This window comes from Pipistrellus hanaki (assembly GCF_964339955.1).
Source record: "Pipistrellus hanaki genome assembly, chromosome: 1".
NCBI classification, from domain to species: domain Eukaryota; kingdom Metazoa; phylum Chordata; class Mammalia; order Chiroptera; family Vespertilionidae; genus Pipistrellus; species Pipistrellus hanaki.
In genome coordinates, this window is record NC_140503.1 from 210,084,469 (window position 1) to 210,097,705 (window position 13,237).

The window sequence follows — 13,237 nt, forward strand, 5'->3', positions numbered from 1 at the left end:
GATTTATAATTTAAAGATAAAGAATAATCAAGTCCTGGCCGGGAAGGACACAGCGTCGTGGGTCTGATTAGAATCTCAGAGGGACCGGCACGCGGGGGCTGGGCGGGGCGGGGGCGGGGAGGCCCAGCCTCAGTCCCGGCCCCCCTGAGGCTCAGCGTGTCGGGAGCTCGGCCCAAATTACAGCTGATCGGTCCCCCATTATTCCTCCCAACTTTTAATTTCTGCTTCCAAAGGATCATTGCCCGCGGTAATTGCCAAGGACCCGTCCTTGTGCGCGGGGCAGGCTCCGGGGACCCCGTGGCGGGCGGCGCGCTCCCGCCGTCACACTCAGCCGCTCCCGCGGGCTCCTCCTGGGCCACGGCGGCCGGGGTGCCCTGGGCCCGAGCCGGGGTGACGGGAGGAGGGAGCCCGCTGAGCTGGTCCCCGAGGGCGAGGGCGCAGGCCTGGGGGGGCCCTCCTCCCCTGGGAGTCCCGCTGTGGCTGCCGCTCCCGGTCAGATCGGGGCGGGGCGGGGCCGGGGGACTGGCCAGCCCCCCTCGTTTTCCATTCCGCTCTAAGGAGCCCCCCGCCGCTCCGCCCCCGTGGAGAGGACCCTGATGTGACGGCGCGAAGGGGCGGGAGCGGGAGGAGACGGGGCAGAGACCGGGCAGAGGAGACCCAGACCGAGAGGAGGCCCGGCAGAGCGGTCGCGGGAGGAGGGGGCGCCCGGATCCAGAGAGGAGGCCCCGCTCCGCGCCCAGGGAGCCCGCCCAGCGTGAGGGCCCCGCGCCGGGATCCAGAGCAGAGGCCGGCGGGCGCCGCGTCCCGCGCGGGGAAAACAGCGGCTCCAGGCTCCCGCCGCCTCCGCCCGCCGCTCCCGCGGTTATTTAAACGCCGCGTCTCCCCCCGCCGCCCGGAGCGGGGCGCGCGGACCGGACCGCACTGGAGCGCGGAAGGCACTGCGGCTCGGGCGGCGCGGCTGTCGGTCCGGCCGGGACTGGTCCGTGCGCCCCCGGGGCCGCCGCCCCCCGCCCCCCGCCGATCGCAGCCAATTAGGCGGCGCGCTAACGAGGCGGCGCCCGGGCCCGCGGCGCACGTGCGGGCGGCGGTGGGCGCGGGGCGCGGGGCGCGGGGCGCGGGGCCATAAAGGTGTGGGCCGGGCGCGCCGGGCGCCTGGGGAGGCGGCGGCCACAGGACCCGCAGCGCCGACCGAGCGTGGAGGCGGCGCGGGAGCGAGCCGAGCCCTCCGCCCGCACCGGCCGCCGGGGATGGGAGCCCAGTAGCCGGCGAGCCCCGAGCGGCCGGCTGGGCGGGAAGCCGGCATGAGCGCGAGCGGCCCGGCGGCTCCGGGGGACGGCCCGGCGCTGCCGCCGCCGCCTCCCGGCCCGGGGCCCGCACCGCCCGCCGCCGCCGCCCGGGACGCCATGGACGGGCGGGCAGAGCCGCCCGCCCTCTCCCGGCCCGGAGCCCCGCCGCCGGCGGCCAGCGACACCGTGCCCGAGGCGCCCGAGGGGAACGGGGCCGCCCGCGCCGCGCCGCCGCCGCGCCCCACCTCCTTCTCGGTGCTGGACATCCTGGACCCCAACAAGTTCAACAGCCGGAGGCGCCGCTGCGCGCTGCTGGGCCCCGCGCCCGCCCCGTGCGCACCGGCCCCGTGCGCCCTGGTCCCCGCGGCCCCGGGGCGCCCGCCGCGCGCGGAGGAGCCGGGCCGCCGCGCCCTCGCCGCCGCCGGAGCCGGAGCCGCCGCCGGAACCGAGCCGCCGCGTGAGTGGGAGCCCGGGCGCGGGTCCGGGGCGCGGGGCGGGGACCGACCTCCGGCCTTTGGCTCCGGGACCCCCTCGGCGAGCCCAGCGGCCGGGCCAGGCTCGGCGGGAAGTTCGCTGCGCGCGGGGCCCGCACCCGCCCGGCCGCCCGCCCGCGGCCTCCGTCCGACCCGGACTCCGGGCCCTCGCCAAACCGGGCCGGTCCAGCCGCGGGGCCGCAGGGCGGCCGGGTTCGGCCCGCGGGTCCCGGCACTGGAGGGGGCTGGAGGCGAGGACGCGCGCTGGCCGGTGACCTCCCTGCCCGGCCGCGGCCGCCCGAGGCCTCCTTCCCTCCCCCCGCTTTTTTTTTTTTTTTTTTTGACAAATCAGACTAATTGTGACAAAACGCTGGTTATCTCTGGAAAAACAATTAAATCCCTTCGATTACAGTTAAGGAGAAATGTGCTTAGCGGCGGAAAGCGGCCGGTAATGGGGCGGCCCGCGCCGGCCGGTCGATATCCCATTACGGCGGCGCGCGTATCTCTTTCAAGCACCTTGCAAACTCCCCCCTGAACATCTAAATTATAGGGTCAAAATTCGGATAATTACTCGATTAAAACCTATTACACTTATTAGGGCCGCGATCGACCAAGCGCTGCCTTCGACCGCCTCCTGATTGCGATGGGTGCCCCCTCCCAGGCCGTCCTCCTCCACGTCCCCCCGGACTGTGGGGCCTGGGAGCTCTAGGAGGGGCGCAGGGCTGGGGCCGGTCCCGGGCCCCTCCAGTGGGGCTGAGATGGGAGGGCCCTTCCTGCTTCCCGCCTGGCTGACCAGGTGGCTGGGAGTCACCTCCGCCCGTGCGGAGCCCACCCCGGGAAGGCCCAGGCTCCCTTCTCCCCCGCCTGCTCAGGGCAGAGGCCGGATGGAAGGTGCCCAGGGTCCTGGCCACTGTGAGCGGGAGTGGGGCTGGCCATCGGCCTGCTGGCTCCCAAGCCCCTGTGGTCACCCTGAGGAGCTGCTGGAGAAAACTGGTGGTTTGGTCCCTGGTTTCCCTGGTCTCGGTACCAGCCAGGACCTCGGTGCCAGGCGGAGTGGCACCGGCCTGGCTTCCCTCTCCGTAATGCCTGGTGGTTGGGAGCTCACAGACCCCGCCGGCCAGACTTTCTTCCCAATTTCCGGGACTCAGAACGCAGCCCCGGGGCCCCCGGGCGGACCAGCTGGGCTGAGGGTGCTCCCCAGGCCCTGTCTCCCCGCTGCTGGGACCCGCTAGGGCGGCGTGGCTTCAGGCGGAGGCCAAGGCAGAGCCGGCCTGGGTCCCAGGAGCCCCTCCGGCGGCTCCAGCTTCCACGCACAGCGGCCCGCGCCTGGCGTGGTGGGACATAATACACCCGGAAGGGACGCAGTGGCCTGAACTCGTTTGGACTTCCCACAAATGGGTCTAATTAAGTTTGTCTCTGCCCTGAGTTTTCGCTGCGTGGGAAGCTCCGGGGGTCCGGCTCGGACACAGGCGCGCGGCCGGGGCGCGGGAGGAGCGCAGGGAGGGACCCCCCACACCACCGGCGAAGGGAGGGGAAAGGCAGCGAATAAAGGGAGAGAAGCAACAGAACGGGGGGGGGGAAGGGTCGTCGTGGCGAGGGAGCCGTGAAGGGAGCGTCGGCGGGAGGATGGGCCAGGGGAAGGGGTCGTCTCAGCGAGGCCGCGGGAGCGGTGGAGGGAGCCGCGGAGGGAGGTGGCCAGGAAAGCGGGCAAGGGTCTCACTGTGCGTCCCCTCCCGTCCCCTCCCGCCCGTCCCCCCACAGACGCCGGCGACCCCTTCCAGGCGGACGAGGCGGAGCCCAACGACTACAGCAGCGGCGGCGGCCGCAGCCCGAGCGCAGACAGCGGGGACGAAGGGCCCGACGAGGACGAGGACCAGGACCGGGCCGGGGCGGCCGAGGCGGGGGCGGCGCCCGGAGCGGAGGAGGCCCGAGGCAGCGGCGGGCTCGCGGCCCGCGGGTCGGGCTGCCCCGGAGCAGCCGAGGCCGAGGCTGCGCCCGGCACCGCGGACGAGGCGGCGGCGCCCGGCCCCCGCGGGACCTCGCCCGGAGCCCCGGCGGCGGCGGGGGGCGCGGGGACGGCCCCGCAGGGCGCCGCGGGCGCAGCCAAGCCCAAGCGCAAGCGCACCGGCTCGGACTCCAAGTCGGGGAAGCCGCGGCGGGCGCGCACCGCCTTCACCTACGAGCAGCTCGTGGCGCTGGAGAACAAGTTCAAGGCCACGCGCTACCTGTCGGTGTGCGAGCGCCTCAACCTGGCGCTGTCGCTGAGCCTCACGGAGACGCAGGTGAAGATCTGGTTCCAGAACCGCCGCACCAAATGGAAGAAGCAGAACCCGGGCGCCGACACCAGCGCCCCGGCCGGCGGCGGCGGGGGGCCTGGGCCGGGCGCGGGGCCGGGCGCCGGGCTGCCCGGCGGCCTCAGCCCGCTCAGCCCGTCGCCGCCCATGGGCGCGCCGCTCGCCATGCACGGCCCGGCGGGATACCCGGCGCACGGCCCCGGCGGCCTGGTGTGCGCCGCGCAGCTGCCCTTCCTGTCCGGCCCGGTGCTCTCGCCCTTCGTGCTGGGCTCCCAGACCTACGGCGCGCCCGCCTTCTACGCGCCGCACCTCTGAGCGCGGCCGGGCGCCGTGGCCGGCCCGGTTGACCGTGACCGCTGACCGCGCGGCCGTGGGGCGGAGGGTTCACGTTCGTGAAGGACGCGGGGCGCTCGGCCCGGGAAGTTTTTTGCCGAACTCGATTCGATCAATAAACGCAGAGACTGGCCGCGTCCCTCCAGCTCCTGCGCCGCCCGCGCCGGTCCCCCTCCCGCCCTGTGGCCGGAGCTTGGGGCTACCGAGGCGCCCGCGGGGTCCCGCAGCCAAACTCGCTGGATCCCGCCCCGTGCGCTCGGGCTGGGCGCGGAGGTTGCCGCGTAAGAGCTTGAGTTCCCGCCCAAGACCCTCCCTCCGCCGGACCGGAGGCCCCGCCCCACCATCCCCGCACGGCCTCGGGGACCCCTGGGAGTGAGGGGCGCGCCCAGAGGACAGACAGGCGGGTCCCCCTGAGCGCCGGGCCGGTGGGGCATCTCCTGCTGGGCTTGGCCGCTGCCCTTGCGGAGGGGAGGGAGCTGGGGCTCCGGAGTGGAGTCGCCTGCCCGGGAGCCCCCAGCCCGGCCCCCACCGCGTCCCCACGCGAGACCCCCAGCCCCAGGCCCGGGGTACGGAGTCAGGGACTGCTGGGCGGTGAGGGTCCTGCGACACCACCTTCTGGGCTCGGAGCCGCGGGGTCCTGTGGCCTGAGCCTCGCTTGGCGGAGGGATCCTGCTGCGCCGACCTCAGGGTCTAACCCGGAGCTGGTGAGCCGGCGCCTCCGCTGCCGCAGGGCCAGGCTGTGGGGCTGAGGCCACGGCACCATAACTCCGGGGGCGGCCACTCACCCTGGCAGGAGTGGGAGAGAGCGCCGGGCTCCCCATCGCCGGTGGGCACAGGGCAGCATTGACCACCCCGCTCTGTGCTGCCACCCGCTGCCCTGCCCTCTGCCCCCCACACCACCGGCTCCTCCTCCACCATGCCCCTCTGCTCTCCGGTCTGCGGGGCTCAGAGGCCCGACCCTGCTCGCAGGCTCAGCACCACCCAACCTGTGGCTCACAGGAGGGCGCTGAGACCTGGCCCCCAGGGGTAGGCTGCTGAAGAGGCCCCAGAAAGCTCTTGGCCTCAAAATCACCAGCGTCCCCGCGCACTTAGCCGGGGCGGGGCGGGAGGCTGGACGGAGAGGCCAGGACCTGGAGGAGCCCCTGCCTCCCAGCCTCCCTGCGGAGCTCAGCCGGCTCCGCAGACCCGGTGCGGGCGCACGGGGAGCCCAGCCCGGCCCAGGGCTCAGACCTCAGCGGCCAGCAGGGCCGACCTCTCCCCCGTGCCTGGCCCCATCGGAGAAGCGGCAGGGGAGGCAGGGTGTTCGGACACAGAAGCTCACCAGCGCTGGCCTCTCCCGCTCCCCTGCACCCGCCTGCTCCCTCCACCCTCAGCTGCTGACCTCCCAAGGTCACCCGCCTGGAGCAGGGAGCAGGGCGGCTTGGAGGCCGTGAAGCCAGGGATGCATCGCCCCCGCCCTCCCCCACCCTGTGCTCTGTCCACCCCAGGCTCCCCCCTGGGGCCGGGGCGCTGAGCCCTGTGCGAGCCCTGCTGTGGGTGAGGGCCCAGTCCCGGTAGGGCACACCTGGCACTGCCAGGCCCTTGCAGGGCAGCCGTGGGCTCTGAGCTGTGGTTATTGCTTGGAGGACACAGGCCTGGGAGGTGGTGGGGCGTGCCCCCATGGGCCCTCTTCCTCCTGGAGCCCAGCTTCTCGCTCTCCCATGGTGCCTGGGGAGAGGGCGGTGCTGGGTGCTGGCCTCTCCGCTGCTGCCCAGGCCCTCCAGGCTGGCCCGCCCCTCCTGCTCCCCCTGGGCCCGGGCCCTGCCTGCCCAGCTCCCCTGACTCGGGGCCAGCTCCCCAGGGCGGGCGGTGGCCTTGCTGTCCCTTGTCCCCGCCCCCTTCCCCAGGTTCCACTTTGGTGTCAGTGTCTTGGGGGCTGTCACCACCTGAGTGTCCTGGCCCAGGCAGCATCCACCCACAATCCCCATATTGAGCCCATGTCGTGTCCGCGACAAACCGCAGAGTGGAAGGAGCCTCGCAAATAACGAGGCAGGACCCCTGCCCGCCGCCCGCCGCCCGGGCTCCCTCCGCCCCGCCCCGCCCCGCCCCGCCCGGAGCCCCGCCCACAGCCTCCGCCAGCTCCGCGGGGGGTCCGGGCTGGGGGGACTGGCTTTGGCTGCAGGGAGAAAACAGCGCCCTGGCCAGCATCAGTGAGGTTTTCGCTCCTGTGGGGTAACTCCGGGGCGGGGGGGTGGCCCCGGACTGGGACTCCCTCAGGTCCTCGGGCGGCTCTGCTCTGTCTCCCGCTGGCCCGGCTGGGCCCTCGCCCGCAGACGCACACGGAGGACAAGGCTCCGGCCGCCAGGGCCTCTTCCACTCGGCAAACGGGCAGGGGACGAGGACCGGGCCCTTTCCTCTGCACCTGCCCAGCCATCACGGCTGCTCACGCTCCTGGGCCAGAGCTCGGCCCAGGGCCGTTCCTGGCTGAGGCGGCAGGAAATGCAGGTGTCACTGGGGAAGTGGTGTCCGAGTCGGAGGAGGAGACGGGCAGGGGCTGCGAGCGGACCTGCCACCCCCTCAGCGGGCTCCACCAGCGCTGCGCTGCCCGCTTCCCTGCTGGCATCCCGCTGGCATGCTGGGGACGGCCTTATCCCGCCATGGCCACACCCTGGGGGAGGGCACCCCCCTGGCCTGCAGCACCTGCCCCTCCCCTCTCCCACGTGCCTCTGTCCTGTCCCTGCGGAGTCTCCAAACCTGCCCTCCGCTCCCCCTGCTCGGCCCCTCAGAGCCAGCCACCCGAGGGCTATGGGCACTGCCCTCTGCACTGGCATCTCCCTCCCTCCCACCACCCTCCCTCTCGGGGTTCCTGTGGCTCCTGGGTCCCACCTGTCCCACCCTCAGCCGCCTCCCCCTACCCTCCCTTGTCCAGTCTGGTTGGTCGGTCTGGAGGGCCAGGTTCCCACCCCCCCATCTGGGACCACAGCCATGCCCAGGCCCCGCCCACCTCAGTGAACCTGGCACCCTGTGTGCCCTCGCCCACCGCACTCCCCGCAGGCCCCCAGGCCCCGCCCACTTCTCGCATGCCCCTTGCTCCTGCCAGCGGCCTGCAGTGTCACCCCCCAGGGTGGCAGCCAGGGCCCTAGGTCTCCTTCCTGGGTCACTTGAGGTTCAATTGCCACCAGGAAATGTCCCTCAGCTCGGAGGGCCTTCCCAGCCGGTGGGGACCAGGGAGGCGCCGAGAGGGCAGTGCTCACAGGGAGGGCACGGGGTGGGCGGCAGGGAGAGGGGCTGGGGGCTGGTCACTCAGGGGAGCAGGGAGTCCCGAGGGGACACAGGGCTGAGTGCGGGGCACTGGTCCTCGGGGGTCTCATCCATCCCTCCCCCCACCCCCCGCATCCTGGATTGGCAGCTACTCCGGGACACTGCCCCTCCCCACCCCACATCCTGTGTGTGGCCCTCCGTGCCCAGCGGTGGGGCCTGAGGGAGGAGCTGCCCTCCCAGCTGTGGAGTGCTCTCCCACAGGGGGGCTCCACCTCACCCACTGGCATGGCTGAATGCCCAGCCCCAGCTCACCCACTGGCCAGGCTGTCCCAAGCCTCTGACCCACAGGGACCCAAACCTCACTGACAGGTAGAGGAGGGCAGAGGGAGGGGTGCAGCCTCGCCCCTCACCCGGGGCCTAAGGGAAGCCCCCCCCCCCAGCGCCCAGTCACTGGACACCCTGGACTTGGAGTGTGGAACCTGCACCGGGCCTGCCGGCCGCCAAGGCCCCTCTGGCAGACACAGGAAAAGGCCACAGGTCTGTGTTTCATGAGCACTCAGAGCGGCACCCACGCACGCGACACAGGAGCACAGCTCCTGACTCAACGCCAGGGAAACACGCCCTCCCTCCCCGGCCCCTCCTCTGACGCCGCCTCCAGACGCAGGGACACAGCGGCTGCGATCTCAGGGTGTGTGTGACACAGGCAGGCAGGGGCGGGGGCCGGAGTAAGTTCAGAAACAGCACTGCCACACGAGGGGCCCACCTGGAAGCTGGACTCATTAGTAAACGGTGGGGACAAGCCATGGAGTCACAGAACCGGGTCCCCAGGTCACAGTGCGTTAAACAGGGCTGCAGAGTGACTCAGACGTAAGCACAAACCCATCAAGCGGAGAAGAGGACGGGCAGCATTTTTACGTAAACGGTGCTCGGGGAAAACGCAAGCTCAGAGCCACGAAAGAGGAAAGATCCCCACAGCCCGGCGGGCGTGGCTCAGCGCTGGAGCGTGGTCCCACGCACCAGGAGGCCACGGCTGGATTCCTGGTCAGAGCACATGCCCAGGGTGAGGGCTCGATCCTCAGTAGAGGGCATGCCAGGGGCATCTGATCGATGGTTCTCTCTCATCAATGTTTCTCTCTCTCTCCCCCTCTCCCTAAAAGTCAATAAAAATGTTTTTAAAAACCACCCCAAAAAACAACATAAGCAAAATCAAAAGACAAATGGAGATGTTTGCAATGTACAGCGTAGAGCTCACTTTATTAACGAATAAAGAGCACCTACAATTTAATAAGCAACAAATAGGCCGACAGGAAAAGAGCGAGGGCCAGGACAGTTCACAGGAAGGAAACATGTCTCACTTCTGAGACAGACACCCACTCTGAGGCTGCTCCTCCCATGTCGCCTGGCGAAGATCGACTGTCACGGACACGCCGAGGGCAGGTGGTCATTCCTGGGTCCGATGTCATGGACACGCCGAGGGCGGGTGGTCATTCCTGGGTCCGATGTCATGGACACGCTAAGGGTGGGTGGTCATTCCTGGGTCCGATGTCATGGACACGCTAAGGGCGGGTGGTCATTCCTGGGTCCAATGTCACGGACACGCCGAGGGCAGGTGGTCAGACCTGGGTCCGATGTCACGAACACGCTAAGGGCGGGTGGTCATTCCTGGGTCCAATGTCACGGACACGCCGAGGGCGGGTGGTCATTCCTGGGTCCAATGTCATGGACACGCCGAGGGCGGGTGGTCATTCCTGGGTCCAATGTCACGGACACGCCGAGGGCGCGTGGTCAGACCTGGGTCCGATGTCACGGACACGCCGAGGGTGGGGTGGCAGACCGTGGTGGCGGGAGGGTGGACTGGCACCACTTCTGAGAGCCACACCGTAGTCTCACCACATCGTACTTGCCCCTCCGCCCTGACCAGCAACCCCCTCCCAGGAGTGAAGCCCAGGAAGCATTCGCGTGTGAGAAGACACGCGTGTAAGACACGCGTGAGAAGATACACGTGCATGCACTGCCGCAGGACTGCTGGTAACGGCGAGGGGGCAGAGCCTTGCCAGCACTGCACCTCCACGCACACGCGGCGCTGTCCGCACTGCGGTCCACGCAGCGGGTGCCACGCCCAGGAGGCAGCCCCTCCAGTGGCAGGGACGGCCCGGACGGAGCCTCTCTCCTGTGACCACAGAGAACCCGACAGTGAACTTCCCAAACTGGGAACACAGACTCAGCAGCCCACGGAGTGTTCACCAGGAAAAAGGCTGGACCTGAGTGGGCGCTGCTCCCCTGCCCCTCCAGCTCTGGGGCCCGGGAGAGCGCAGGCCTGGGCTCCCCAGGGGCTCGTCCTCAGGGGATGGCCACCAGATGGCTGGCCCAGCTGCTCCCTGGAGGTCCCACTCGCAGGGCTGGGCTCGCCTCTCTGGCGCCTCCTGAGGGCTCGGGGCGGGTTAGCAGGCATCAGCGTGTGGTTTAACGATGCAGCTGCCTGGCGGGATAGCCGCTGGGCACACCAGAGGCTGACCACGACCCCAAAGCCCTCAACTCCGCTGACGTGAAGCTCTGCACGGGGAGGAGGAGGAGGAGGAGGTGAGGCAGAGCTGGCACTGCCTGGCAGAGTGAAGGGGCCCCGCCCCCACCACAAACGCACAGCTTGTGGGCCATTGGAGGGAACCTCTGTCCATCACGGCTGGCCAGTACGCTGGCCCAGCAGAGACCTCATGGCCAAGCAGGACAAAGAGCACAGACTTTACAGAACTCATCAGACACTGTACAGTCTGATTCCCAGAGTTGCTACATCCTATTATTTAAAATGTCCAATTTTCAATCACAAAACAATTATGATACACAAAGAAACAGGAAGTGTGGTCCACACCCAGGCAAACAAGGAGCCCATGGAAACCGCCCTGGCTCCGCCCAGCTGTTGAACTCACTGGACAAAGACTTGAACGCAACTGCTACAAATACGTTTAGAGAACTAAAGGGAGACACACCTGAAGAATCAGAGTGTGAGAACGGTTACACCAAATAGAACGCCAGGAAAGGAAGTGACAGAAGAGAACAAGCAGAAATGCTGGCACGGAGAAGAACAAGACCTTCTTCTGGTGAAACAGTCACGAGAGGGACCATCGGACTTGATTGGCAGGAGGAAGAACCTGGACTTGGAAGATAAGCCACCAGGTCCAGTCTGAGGAACCGGAAAAAAAAAAAAAAGCCTGAAGAACAACAAACACAGCCTCAGAGACGAGTGGACACCATCGGCCAACCGGTCGCCCACACAATGGCAGCCCGAGAAGAGGAGGCGGGTGGGAAGCTGAGAGTGAGGTGTGGTCAAGAAATAACGGTCAAAAACCTTCCAAATTCTACATCCAAGAAGCTCAACAAATTCCAAGTGGAACACACACACAAAGACCCACCCTGGTGCCTCCCAGTTTCACTGTCAATGACAGGCATCTCGGAAACAGCAGGAAAACCCACTTCACATGCACAAGGCTCTGTGCCACGTGCACAGGGCTCTGCCGTGACAGTGACAGCGACAGCAGCTTCTCATCAGGTCCACGAGGCCAGAGGGTGATGGGATGACAGGTTCAGTGTTTAAAAGACTGTTGGTAAGAATTCTACAGCCGCCAAAACCGGTTTGGCTCAGTGGATAGAGCGTCGGCCTGCGGACTGAAAGGTCCCAGGTTCGATTCCGGTCAAGGGCATATATCTTGGTTGCGGGCATATAGAGGGTGTGCAAGAGGCAGCTGATCGATGTTTCTCTCTCATCGATGTTTCTAGCTCTCTATCCCTCTACCTTCCACTCTGTAAAAATCAATAAAATATATTAAAAAAAAAAAATTCTACAGCCAGCAAAGCTGTTCTTCAGAAGAGAAGACAGGAGAAATTAAGACATTCCGAGACAAATAAACACAGAGAGAACTGTTAGACCTTCCCTTCAAGAAATAAAAAGGGCATCTCTAGGCCAAAGTAAAAACCCTAGAATCAAACCCCACGAAGAAATGATGAGCGCTGATACAGGCAGCACGGAGCCAGATAAAAGGCAGTCTGGTGCACTTTGTTTCTGAACCTTCTTTTCCCTCTGACTTAAGACTACGGCATCGAGCAGAGTGGAACTTTTCCTGCCAAGGGCCCTGTGGATGTTTATGACATCATTCATGGCCACACGACATCATCAGCTTAAAACCAGCTGTTCGACATGGTCAGACACTTAATAACTCACCCCGAAGGCTCTGGCAGGGCCAGACCAAATGATTTTGCTCTAATTCCCAACATAATTTATTCCGACCTTACAGAAATAAAAAGATTATAAATGAATACTATCAACAACTATATGTCAACAAATTGTAACAACCTGGGTGAAATTCCTACAAACTACTGAAACTGACTCAAGCGGGAATAAAAGATCAAAACAGATCAGTAAAACATTGAATTAGTAGCAAGACAAGTGAAAACTTCCCATTTGTACAAAAGTCACACGAAAATATCCCCCGGCTCGGCTGGTGTGGCTCAGGGGCTGAGCACCGACCTGCGAACCAGGAGTTCATGGTTCGATTCCCGGTCAGGGCACATGCCCGGGTGCAAACTCGATCCCCAGTAGAGGGTGTGCAGGAGGCAGCTGATCAATGATTCTCTCATCACTGATGTTTCTATTTCTCTCTCGCTCTCTCTTCCTCTCTGGAATAAAAAATATGTTAAAGAAAAGATGCTCGACATTGTCAGTCAGGGTCCCGGAGGGCGTGGAGGAGTCAGAGCGCTGCACAGCTGGGAGACGAACAGGTGCAGTGGCATGGAAAGCAGGTCAGCAGGCCCACAGGAGGCAACAGTCGCCCTGAGCCAGCAATTCTGCTCCCGTTAGATGCCCACGAGAAGTGGAAATGACCACACAACATGCAAATGTTCCCAGCAGGACTCACAAGTCAAAACGTGCCAACGTCCATGACGCTAGCGAGCGGGTATACACAGGCCCCTCCATACGACGGAGCACGTGGGCAGAAACGGAAACCCCTTTCCGGATTGGCTGCACCCGGAAGCTTGGCACAGACATGAGTCAGACAGGCCAGCAGGGCTCCATTCCCTGCAGGACCAGAACAGGGGAAATCAGACAGACAGCAGCTCAGAGGGTGCCTGGGCTGGAGGTGGGGGTGGGGGTGGGGAGTGGCTGCCTTTCAGGGCTATGAAAGCTCTGCAACCACGTGTGTGTGTGTGTGGGGGGGGGGGGGGGGGGGGCGGTGCTCGGAAACACATGGTGCCTCTGCTCGCACTCCTGGGAGTGCGAGTCCTGGCCCGTGAGCTGTCACTGGGTTAGATGGTGCCTTAAACACCGTGACTTGTGGAGCCGGCACCACGGCAGGTGAACGGACACGCACCGCGTGGCGGGAGGGCCCACTTCCCGTGCTGGCACTCAAACAGCATTCACACACAGTGTTTTCCTAGAGGCCCTGAGGGCGGCCCAGCAGAGGGCTGCGGGTGGCTGGGGCCACACACACGCTCTCCGCCCTGAGGGAGGGAGAAATGGAGACGGTCCCAGACAAGCAGACGTGGAGATGCATGGCTAGCCCTTCCCCACGGAACACGTGGCGTGCGCGGTCCTGCCGATGCCGCTGGGACACAGCTGCCT

The 13,237-nt window shown here is 66.5% G+C and overlaps 1 protein-coding gene and 1 long non-coding RNA gene across 2 annotated transcripts; one reads left to right on the forward strand and one right to left on the reverse strand.

The window, feature by feature from the left end:
• Positions 1–1,301: 1,301 nt before the first annotated feature.
• Positions 1,302–4,368, forward strand: NKX1-1 (NK1 homeobox 1; the record flags this gene model as incomplete). The annotated part of the gene is made up of 2 exons (XM_084878523.1): positions 1,302–1,743; positions 3,521–4,368. The coding sequence occupies 2 exons, from the start codon at positions 1,302–1,304 to the stop codon at positions 4,366–4,368; spliced, it is 1,290 nt and encodes a 429-aa protein (XP_084734649.1).
• A 4,493-nt stretch (positions 4,369–8,861) lies between these two features.
• On the reverse strand, positions 8,862–13,051 carry LOC311619975. Its single transcript, XR_014794616.1, has 2 exons — positions 9,354–13,051; positions 8,862–9,182 (listed from the first exon to the last, which is right to left on the reverse strand). It is a non-coding gene; the product is annotated as an uncharacterized lncRNA (long non-coding RNA).
• Positions 13,052–13,237: the final 186 nt, after the last annotated feature.